Source organism: Mizuhopecten yessoensis, unplaced genomic scaffold (genome assembly GCF_002113885.1).
Source record: "Mizuhopecten yessoensis strain PY_sf001 unplaced genomic scaffold, ASM211388v2 scaffold11133, whole genome shotgun sequence".
NCBI lineage: Eukaryota > Metazoa > Mollusca > Bivalvia > Pectinida > Pectinidae > Mizuhopecten > Mizuhopecten yessoensis.
This window is the reverse complement of record NW_018408896.1, coordinates 157,662-170,276: the sequence shown is the minus strand read 5'-3', so window position 1 is coordinate 170,276 and position 12,615 is coordinate 157,662. Positions and strand designations below refer to the sequence as shown.

The 12,615-nt window shown below is 34.0% G+C and overlaps 1 protein-coding gene across 1 annotated transcript; it reads right to left on the bottom strand.

Moving 5' to 3' along the window:
• Positions 1-2,317: 2,317 nt before the first annotated feature.
• On the bottom strand, positions 2,318-11,021 carry LOC110466390 (aldose reductase-like). The gene is made up of 10 exons (XM_021522840.1): positions 10,942-11,021; positions 10,217-10,384; positions 8,846-8,962; positions 7,929-8,006; positions 7,536-7,655; positions 7,270-7,376; positions 6,903-6,984; positions 5,932-6,015; positions 3,033-3,115; positions 2,318-2,522 (listed from the first exon to the last, which is right to left on the bottom strand). Exons 1-10 carry the CDS (start codon positions 11,011-11,013, stop codon positions 2,480-2,482), a joined length of 954 nt encoding a protein of 317 aa, XP_021378515.1. The 5' UTR covers positions 11,014-11,021; the 3' UTR covers positions 2,318-2,479.
• Positions 11,022-12,615: the final 1,594 nt, after the last annotated feature.

Genomic DNA, 12,615 nt, shown 5'->3' with positions numbered 1-12,615 from the left:
AAATTCTTAAAATTCTGACAACCTATATGTTTTTGTGGCAGAAAATTGTCTTTGCTTCAAAGCAATATAACTACAAAATTTAAAGAAATTCTACTGAGAAATGCTGACACCATCCTATTACCTTAAATTGCCTATTCTTTGCCTATAGAATGTCTATTCTTTCTCAGTAAAAAAAATGTTTAATCATGAAGGATAATAAAGAAGAGGAAAGTCAAGTATGATATTGGATATCGCCTGAAGTTGATCGGGGTCATTTCACAAGATTTGTTCCAGGAAGAAATTTGTGTGATTTAAATTTTGGATGATTTATTATTCAAGCAAAACCGCTTTTATCTACATGTACCTTTCCTTACGATCATATATATATAGAATTACATATGTATTAAAAAAAAACCATAGAGGAAAGTCGATATTATTTAAGCTGAATCATACAACACAACCAGATTACGACGTTGGAATTGAATAATAATGACAGTGCAAATCTTACGCTCCTAGCCTTCATATTACACACTTGTATCAGTGTTGTCGGGTATGTAGTATTTTCACGTAATATCTAGCGGATATCTTTATATAATTTTGTTCCTATATGCATCATATCAGCGAAAAAAAACCCCATACCAATTACTTAAACAATTTAGACAGAAACATGTGTGGACATATAATGAATATATATAAAGTTTAAATCAGAGGGCTTAGATTAACCTGATGTAATAACAACTTTTGGCTGATTATTTCCATGAACTAACCCTGTTCAGACCCGAAGTCAAGCCAGTGCATAGTCCATTCGATCAGATGTAAACAGACATAATAGATAAATCTAACTCTATAAGATACACTGTCAATCCAAAGAAAGTGCATTTAAATTCCTTCCGTAGACAACCTACATTCCAAGTGCCCAGACCAACGCATGGTACATGTACCTTATACCCACTGAGTAACGTCTGTTCCGGTATAGCAGCCATGACGATGGTTGTGGTAGAATAATTCACAAGATCTCGCCCCCTCTAATACGTCGTCTCACTTGACTTTCGGTACTAACATGATTTTGAGTGTCCTTTCAAATTTAATCAGCCCCATCGTGTCGTGTATTAGATTAGTGATATTCAGGTAAAGTATTTCTGTTTTTATAGGTAAAACTTTCAAGATGAAATTAAAGAATTGTTTTCTTGTGAAGATACATATAATTGAAGTATCATAATATTTGCTAAATGTTATTTTTATGAGTAAGGAGCAATTTGTTTGGATTATGCATTTCCTTTATCACGTAAAAAACGTGCAGCTTTTGTCAACACATATAACATAGTAGTTTATTGATGTGAATTATTTATCGTGAAAGGAAACCTTTGCAAAACTATCTTTACGTGGTTATTGAGGTAAGGATGTTTTGACAGATGGCCATATCGTAAATAGTTTATAAGTCGGAGTAATAATACTGCACCCCACGTGTACTCGATCTAATTAAATATTTATACAAGAATATACTTATTTTATGTATAATACATTTCTGACCAAGAACTTCCGTTTAATTATTATAACCATATATAGTCTTCAAAGCAAATAGAGTTTAGATGAGGCAATTGATTTGGTACTACAGAGTCTGTTCTGAATATTATGATGTGATATTGAACAATACAGTTCTTAGTTACAGCGTGAATACAAGAGGCACTTCAGTAAACGTTGAAGAAAGGACACTTCAGCTGTTATTATCTCACTTCAAACTTAGAAATTCCAACGATTAAAGCGCTTTCATTAAATCATGGATTGTTTGTGACATGTATACATCCCTACATTTCGAATGAGACAACACGTGTGCTATATGTTATATTTCGTTTTGCTATTTGTAGTGGTTCTTTCATTGAGGAACTGCAGGTTGTAGATTTTGCTTTGTTTGCCTGGGTTTAGCGCCCTCGCAACTGCTATGGTTCTGTGAAGACAGGTGCCTTAAGGAACACCGTCAGAAAGAAGAGGAGGGAAGTGATAAGAGAACAACGTATAGCCCAAGTGTTACGATGGGGCCAACAGATCATTGTATGGTGTCTTGTTGTCGCCAAAGCAAAACTTCCAAAGAAAACCCCGATTAAGTAGGGGATCACACATCAGTCGCCTCTTAAAATAACATACCATGAGATACAGCAGGTCTAATATAACAGGGGTATGTGGATTGGAGGGAGCATCGTGTGTTTTCTTTCGTTTTGACGTGCGCTGAGTTCATATTTTTGTGTTTTCGTTTTGACTTCTATGCCTTTTCTAATATATATATAAATAGAGTAACACAATAGAAACATATTTATATATATATCGATTTCTGTAATTCCTGACATTTTCTTTGTATCTACAACAAACCAATAGACAAAGCTGATCAATAAATTAATCGTTAATATGTTAAATAACATTCATCAACAAACATGAATTGAAGTATATGAGAAATGTAAACAAAAATAACAACCATTCAATTCAATGTCATGATTGGTGTCCATTCTTAAAACTCCTCATGGAAAGGATAGTAAGGACTATGTGTGGCACTGAAAATAAACCAAAAGTAAAGTACAGTTCGTGAAAAGTATAAAATATATAAAACATAGTAGCAGAACTACCCTTTGGAATTCACCATTGTTGTAAATAAAATTATATTTATATTTGAAAAATCAGAAACCTGACTAATATTAACATTCCGACAACACACCAACTTTGTATTACTTAACAATACAAATGGATAGTTTGTTAAATCAAGGCTTGAAACAGAAATCAACAAGACATGGACAACATGAGATAATGGTCAGATGAAGTCTAACGTGAAAATTAAAGCAATCGGTAAGAACGTGAAAGTGCTATCCAGTACTAAAACCGTGACATATTGCAAATATCACGGTAAAGAAATGCGAGTCACCAACCTCCAGAAATAGAATAGGACATTAATCGAAAAGAACTGATTTATACATAAAGACAGTATTATCAGTGAATAATTCTATGCTATACTAGGATGTGAATATTAACTGTTACCAAATGATTTAAGTTTAAAAAAAGGGTCATACTCAGAGTTCGTACAACATCGGACATCCCGATTCATCCCGTGTATGGCTTTCATTTCATCATCCGTCAGTTCAAAGTCAAAAAGCTGTAATTAAAAATTGGCATAATGTCAATAAGTAAAGCGTACTCTCCTTCGTTGAGAAGACTAAATTGGTTTCAGTATTATAGATATTGTCGTTGTTGTCAGTATGACGATACAGGTGCGACAGTTTAGTTTAATTTTACAAGCTTTAAAGTCTTTTAAAATATCAGGTCTTACCGTAAAACATTATGTGACTTAACTACACACTTTAAACTCAAGGATCATTATAGCGCGAATTTGTAAGTCCGTGATTTGGAGCAAATTCGACAGCCTCAATATGTACCTTTTACATTTACCTGAAATATGCAGCCTAACTGGCATTGCTATTGAAGATTGGATCTCTTGGATATTGTTTGGTTATTTTCATGTATAATTTCTTCTAATTGGCGTTAGGGCTCGGGTAACAATGCAGATGTTTCCGCATATAATATTACCACTTCACAGCTGGGAGTATAATCACTTATGTACAGAAGATAAAGCCATTAAAGAAATGTTTCGTTCTAGAGTTACTACCCTTTGCAAGGCAGTCATAATTAACTTTGATAGCAGCACTGGTTAAGAGTAAGATTAGACGTGTATTGGTTCAGAGTTTGATAATGCTGTTTCTGTGTGTGTAGCAACCTCATGAAATGGTGAATTATTATTAACTCATCCGCAAAAACAAAATAGTAAACACATAATTAGGGATTTCCATTTCGGATGGAAAAACCTTTTGATATTGTTCTGTTTCTTTAAGTTTCTTATTCTTATTTCCAGATATCTTGTGGACACTCTATCTCATGAACGAATAAAGATATAAGGTTCATATTGCAGTATGTATTAGAGAACAACGAACACATGATATGCGAACAAATTCATGATCATAATGTCAAAGGTCAAGGTCACAGGTCTATAAATAGAGTTTTTTAAAACGTTTTTTGAACGACCATAACTTCGAAAGCTTTCGGTGTACTGCTTGACCGCTTCATACTTCTGGTAGATCTTGGTCGGGGCTTACTTTTTTCCATGACATGTTATCCGAGAATATGTCAAATTCAAATCCCGCTGACCTCCAAGCACCAGTCACTATGTCCCCTGAACTACTCCCTATCTTCAGTCGCTATAACCGCTGGCCTCTAAGCACCAGTCACTATGACCCCTGAACTACTTCCTATCATCAGTCGCTATAACCCCTGACATCCTATCAAACTAAGAAGCGCGGCTACCTCTTACACCTTAGCCCTCTCTTGTTACAATTATATCTGAAAAGAGATTAATAAAATATTTTACTTGTAACTGAGCGAAATCGGGTTGTCGCAGTCGAGGGCTAAGACTCTGTAACATAATCCCAACCGAGACGCAAGCCGAGGTTGGAATGTTACATATTCTTAGCCTGGGACTGCGATAACCCTATCTTGCTCAGTTACAGGTATCTTTTTTTCGCGCACCTTTTAGTTAGAAAAAAATCTATTAAATTATGCTTGGTCGGGGCTAACTTTTTACCGTGACATGTTATCAGAGAATATGTCAAGTTCAAGGCCTCGATATGGGGTCATATATAGGTCAAAAATGAAAATCTCAAAAATAGTATTTTTTTTCATAACTAAAAGAGTACGATCTAAGGATGGTATGTTGAACGTTTCAAAGTCATAGCATAAAAAATAACGAAGATATGCGACTTTGAAAAATGTTCATTTTCCCGCCAAAATTCATATTAAAAAAAACCCCACTTAAATCTCTTCTCCGTATTCTTAAGGCCTAGAGAGTTGATATTTGGCACATACATAGCATGTATCATTGACTACAATATTTTTCGGATATCGTTGACCTTGACCATCATTCAAGGTCACAGGGGTCAAATTATCAAAAACTTAAATTTTCAAATTTTTTCATTTTTTTTTTACACCATATTTTTAAGAGTGCATTCTTATGAGGATATTTTTAAAGTTTCAATGTCAAAGCATCATAGTGCACATAAATAGATAAAAGGACAGATTATTTCTTAAAGAATGGTCGAAATACTTTCGTCAAACTGTACAAAGGGAAATAACTCAACCTCTTTTACCAAATTGTCTACAATATTATGAGACATTGTCCGTCCTGGACTTAGGTGTTGCTCGGTCCAATTAACAGAGCTGTCAATCACCATTGTCTGTGTACCTATCATCATACCTACTGTTGTTTGGTGTCCAAATAACAGAGCTGTCATTCACCATTGCCCCAGGACTATCACTGTGTGTACTGGGATTTGGTGTCGCTGGGTCCAAATAACAGAGCTGTCATTCACAGCTACCTCAAGTAAATAACTTCCCCACAAAGGTAATAAGGTTCCCACAAAGGTAAGGGGGACGGACGAAAGAAACACTAAACAGCTTTCTATCAATGCTGACTGTTCAGAAATAACTTGACCCTATGGTAAGTTTTGTCAAAGAAGGGAAGCGAAGGGAAGCGATCGTCAGTCCGAGAACATATCTTTGATCATTTTCCTGTTGGAAATCCCGTGTTTTGATCTTAATCAATTCTTGTTATTTACATTTTCGGTCTGAGTTTTGTGCTAAAATTCGATTAAATGAATGAGTTAATGAAATATTAAATATACTATTGCCTCTAGATTCGTGTCTGAATAAATAACGAAATATTGAACCTACATGTATAACATGTACGTAATATATAGTACTTTCGATAATACTAAAAGTTAATAAGATAATGCTACTGAAAACATTTATAAGTAAGATGTATGATCAATGTTTATGAAGATATTGTTTATATACGAAGCTTATATTTTGTCGATTAATGTAAAATTTACATTATACCCGATATTGAAATACATGTATACCTACTTCAATGTTTTGTGTCATTCTTGCTGCAGACACGCTCTTCGGTATGACCATATATCCTCTTTGAACACCCCATCGAAGTACAACCTTAACATCAGAAAAACTTGTTAACTTTAAAATAAAGATTCAAAAGGAAGTCGACATGAAATGAAAAACTATGTCGAAATGTTATGTTTCACAGTTAATTTTACCTCCTTTATACATTATTTTAAGTGATTGCACCTTACATTTTTTGTACAAGATACAGTATGCAAAAAATAAATAAAATGCTACTGCATCATACAGCTGTTTCGTATGGTATATGTAGGGGCCAAAAGGTTGGAGAAGTAGAGGGGCAGGTGCGTGAAACCCTTTAATTATCAATTAACATGTTTAGAGAAGGACTGGTATTTTCAAATGAAATTATCTGTAAAGTCTATATTATGAACCATGCCACTGTTCAAAAGAGATAACAGTGGCGGTCAATGTCGCATAAAACTTCATTTGAGAGTACTGAACATTTGCCACTGTTTGAAACTTCAACCATTGACCTATAACAGCGATATACAGCACAACAATAAAGAGTCAATACCAAAACAATTTTCTACCCGTTTATGTCTCTTCTTAAAAACAGCTTAATGTTAAGTGTACATATTTTTCCGTGTTAATTGTTTTTTGTTACCTCCGTGTGAGGACGGTTTGTACGAGAGTGTAACAAGGTGAGATAAAAAAGAAGAAATTACAGTATGAGAGTGTGAAAAAGTGAAAGCGAAAGAAATGAACAAGTGTTGTTTTGTGAAGAAAGAAAAAAGAGAGTGTTTCATGTATTGTGGGTTGTAGCTGGGGCAGCCCATCCCCAGACAACCCACGAATGATGTATGCATGCCTGGGTTATTAAATGTATATATATATATAAAAAAAGTGTACATATTTTAGTCCGTATGAGGAAATTCGTTACTGTCTAAATACATGTAAAGCCATCATCTTATACATACCTGAGCAGGTGACTTGTTGTATTGAGCTGCTGTCTTTACTATCTCTGGTTCTTCTAGTAACTTAGGATCGTCGGGTTTCGCCCTAATCGTTAAACAAGAAACTATGTTTATCATTGTCTAAGAGGAACAGTACAACAATGTCTCGGATATACATATATTTAAACAAATAACGTTTCGTGAACTTTATTCTGAAAGTACGAATGAAATATAAATTTATCATTTATATATCAATACCAGGATTATGACAAGAAGTATTTCATATATAATAATTATGAGCTATTACTGATTTTATAAAAGCATATTGTACACGTTATATACACATCAATTACGTATTGCTTAAAAATAAATTGCCAACCTTGAAACTTACCATGGCCGCTGAGGAGACCCCAAAGGAGAATACGCCACTACGACAATTCCTTTGGATTGACAGAACTGTATCAACCTTTCGTTGGAATAATATGGAGATATTTCGATCTGAAATTGAAGTCGTAATAGTCGCTGAATCATTATATAGAAATATTAGTCATGCAGGCTAATACAATTGTATATTTGTCGTATTTATAACCACTGTTTATAAAGCCGGAGAAAACTTATTTAAATTTATTATTTCAATAAACATGTTTTCATACATACCTGGTTACAAGTCAGTGGATGTTTAAAACCAATATCTATAATCCTCTGGATTTGCTTAGAATTGAAATTGGATACACCTATAGATCTACACATACCCTGGTCAACCAAAGTCTGCATGGCCTGTTACGAAAGGAGAGCATTGACAATATAGAGCAAACACTATTTTGATTTAGGCTACATATTTCTTCCAAATGATGTCAGATTCACATTTAAAAGTTTTTCAAATTTTTAGTTTGCTTATTGAAAATAATATTAAATCTCAGCATTAAGTAAGGATTTTGATCAATTAAAATTAAATCATAAAAGCTGCCAAGTAATGTCAATGCAAATGGCACGAACTTGTCGTATCGTGTAAGTTTGTATATATGACATATAACATTTAGATGTTCTTACTGTCCACGTTTCTATGAAGTCTATATCGACAACATCAATCTTGCCATCAGGTGTTTTTGGGTATAATCCATCAATATCCTGAAAATAATTGAATAATATAGTGAAATTCTAAAATGAGCTTCTGTTGGACTGAGAGCGATGCAAGGTTGTTTTTCCGAATTGTAACTAGCGAGCAGACAACATGTTAGGTTTGAAAATGCTTTACTACCAACATTTTAGAACTGAACAATTGCTAAACGACTTTTAATAGTGTTAATAATAATTCTAGGAATAGTTCAAACAATATGGCACAACTGTATAAAAGCTTTGTATATCATTCTTATGTGAATGAAACAAACAGCATGGACAGTGATAAGCGTACACTATTGCAAAAGGGTGCAATGCAATTGATCATTATATCGAATGATATATTCAGTAGAAAGTCAAAAGTATCAAGTAATCGCCAGCATTGATTTAAGATGACACAGAAATAATATCAACATGTAAAGTTAGACCACTGCAAGTACGGGGCGATAGTGAATGAGTTTATCAAACGTAACGATGAAGAAAAAATAAATGTTAACGATGTTTTGTATTTGCCTTGAGAGAAACACTTTCGTTTGACGTTAGTGTATTTATTGCATTAACGAAATATTTTTCTATTACAAAATCGCATAACAGCATTTTACTTTTACGCACCGGTCAAGAAATCTTACCTATTCTTAGTTTACCAGAAATCAAATAATTCTAAACAAATTAGTTATATTAGACATGCATGAATGGTTAGCTATATTAGACATGCATGAATGGTTAGCTATATTAGACATGCATGAATGGCTTTAATGGACCTGAATAAAATTCAGCGTATATTGATGTACATTGATTACGTAATGCATGCACCTTTTTGTGGAACCAATATATTACTTCGTAAGTCTTACCCTCGTAGCAATTGGCCAGTGCATGAGGTACAGATCAATGTAGTCAAGGCCGAGGTTTGCCAGGGACTCCTTACACCCCTCCAGCACTCGGGCCTTGCTGTGGTGGGTGTTCCACAGCTGAAAATTATGTTTGTAAAAAACAATGTTTTTCTTAAACAATTTCGTAATTTTTAGGTGCATTTCTTGGTACATTTCTACAGTGAAATAAATGACTCTTCTTAATTTTTCTCAACCGACCAATCAAACAAACAAAAATCATGGGTTGATTATTTTCACGTTTTTCACTTTTGAAAAATATGAAAATATCCATCCCGCTCCTGAATTCTAACTATGCATTTGTCAAGAATCCTTGAAAATCCTCTATTTAACAAAATAATCAAACTGATATGTACGTAAATTTTACAATATTTAATGATTTTACAAACTGTTAAGCGTTGTCATTACTTTTCCAGTTTAAAAACGTTATGATTTTTCCATGAATGCCTACAATGAAAAATGATCAGGATGATTTAAAATGTGTTCAGCGAATTCGTAGTCGTCTTAAGCTAGCACTGAAGTCGAACGAGTATCGTCCGTAGCATTATGTTTGCAGCATACTGGTGAATGCTATTCTACTGTAGGTAGAAAGCAAGCATCCTGTATCTATGCAAAGCAGCTGCAAGGTCCTGGTACGACTTATATTTACAACCCACTGAAACATGAATGAAGACGTAGTGATATTGTCTTCTTTAGCATTCACCAGATCCCATTTAAAACAACAACTAGGTGATTTAACACTTAATTTAAAACAAAAACAAAAATAGTTAAAGGTTCTGGATGGATACAACAGTCTGGAGAGAACTGCTTGTTTTTAATTGAACTTGTGTTCATGTTCTGTTCAAATATTACATATAAACCAATAACTGCATGGTATTGGGGAGGCTAGAATGCAAAAACTCACCACGATATTGCTTTAGAATTCGGAAAATAAGAGAGGTCTGTTCCGATTTATATTGTTGTTTACAGATTTATTTAAGGGACTGGTTAGAATCCTGTTTTGGATACCTTCTATATTTCAGGGAGTTAACACTATGAAGTCGGCATCGGATCCGCGCTTAAGTAAGGAGGTAAATACACAAAATAACGCATCCAGCATACATACACACATGGACACATGCATTGCACAAACGGAGGCACGTCCTACAATGACTTTAGATGTAAATAGGATATAATTATTTTATTTGTAATTAATATTATTTTGATACACAACTACACAAAATAAATGGAAGGTTATGGCCAAATGTAACTTTAGGCATTGTTTCTGTTATTTGAGATGTAAACGAGATTAACTGTCGGCATCCTAATTGACCGATATAAGGTTTCTTATAATACCTTTGTTGTGATGAACAAGTCCTCACGTTTGACAATTCCTTCATCAATTATTTCTGTAATTGCCTGTCCGATGTCCTTTTCATTTCTATAGATGAGCGCACAATCAAAATGCCGGTATCCAAGTCCTATCGCGGTCTTCACAGCTGCCCCTGCTTCTCCAGGCTTTGACTGAAAGTTGGGAAGGTTAATTAATATACATAAATGTTCGATATTATATTGTTTAATGTATATTGACATACATGTATTATAATATTTAAGGGACAGTTAGCCAATATATCAAACAATCAATTCAGTTAATTTGCCTATCTTTGTCCTTTTATAGTACAAAGATGATTTGATTGTGAAGGATTTTTAGACAAAGAAAGTTAAGGACGGTACTGTATAACGTAAGTGTACGGGGTCGAAATTCGCAAATAATTTTGTTCGTGGAGGAAATTGGTTATTCCTTCTAAAATTACATCTGAGCTAATAATAGTAATAATAATGATAAAGTGTCTGAGTAAAAGCTGAATCAAAAATCTCAACCAGATAAATACGTTGGTATTGAATATGTACACATCTGGCGCACGTACTTATATATATATATTACACACGTGTATCAGTGTTGTTGGGTATCTGGTGGTTACACAAACGTAGTATCTGGCGTATATCTTGACTTTCTATTTCTATATGCATCATACCATAATTAATTACTTAAACAATTTAAGCTTTCTTTGACAACTTACCTTCCAAGTGCCCAGACCAACACATGGTACCCTATACCCACTGAGTAACGTCTGTTCCGGTATAGCTGCCATGACGGTTGTTGATGTAGATCAATAAACAAGATGTCGCCCCTAAGAATACGTGGTCTGATTGATCTTCTGTACAAATAATTGTAAGTGTCATATCGAATTTAATCGGCATCTTCCTGTCGTGTATAAGATTGGTGACATCTCAGGTAAACTATTTCTGTTTGTAAAGGTTATATTATTAATAATATAAAACTATATAATTGTAAAATGCAGTTTACGTTCCTTTATGGTGAAGAAATATACATATAATTGAAGCATCACAATATTTACTTAACGTAATTGTTGTATAAGTTGGTATATGAATCACGCATGTCCTCTTCACATTACAAGTTTGCATTTTTGTCAGCAACGGATAACATTTAAGTTGTATTGTTTATCATGAAAGGAAACAGTTGCGAAACTATTCTTTACTTAGTTATCTATTTTATTATGTTTGAACTGATGGCTGTATCGTAAATAGTTTAAAAGTCAGGGTTATAATACTGCACCCCACGTCTACTAGATCTGAGTTAGCATTTACACAAGGAAGGAGAGAAAGGCTGACGACATCAATTATTTGATAATAAAGACATTGTGACCGTTAGATATCCTTTAATCACTCTCACCATATTTAGTCTTTACAGTTCATAGAGTCTAGATGAGAAAATTGATTTGGTACTCCGTACTTTGTTAATAATGGACTACTGAGTGACAGTACTTATACAGGAGCCTTCGATGCACGTTTACAAAACGCTTTCATGGTTTCTCGGATTGCTTGTGATATATACACATCCCTATATTTAGAATGAGACAACACGATGGGTGCTATGTTATATTTTACTGATAGACAACAAAGGGTATTAGTAGATGGCTACAAGTCAAATTTACAAACATTAAAAGCTGGTGTACCCCAAGGCTCGGTTCTCGGGCTTTATTTATTTTTAATATTTATTAATGACCTAGAAGGTGAACTCCAATCCCATGTCAAACTCTTTGCTGATGACACTTCTCTTTACGTTTTGATAGATGGTGATGGCCGACATGCTGCAGATATTCTTAATGAGGATTTAAGGAGAATGTCTCTCTGGGCTGATAAATGGGGAATATCATTTAATCCAAGTAAAACTGAATCATTACTAATGTCTAATAAAAATAATTCTGAGACATCTCATCCAGATTTGGTATTCTCAAATAGTGTCGTTATAAATGTCAAAAATCATAAACATCTTGGTTTGCTTTTTAATAGTCGTGGATCATGGTCTGATCAAGTTTATTATATATATGGAAAAAGCTGTACAAAAATACAAATAATGCGAATGCTCAAACACAAGCTAGATAGAAAATCTCTTGAAATAATTTATACATCTTTTATAAGACCAACACTTGAATATGCTTGTGCTGTGTGGAATAATTGCACCCAGGGTGAAAGTGACTTATCGGAATCAGTCCAATTAGAATGTCTCAGAATTATATCAGGTTTGAAAAGAGGTACAAGTCATAACTTAATATATAAGGAAGTTGGTGTAGATAAACTAAAAATAAGACGTGATAATTACCAATGTATATTATTTTTCAAGATACTGCAGCATGACTGTCCTGTCCATCTTTATGATTGTATCTTACCAT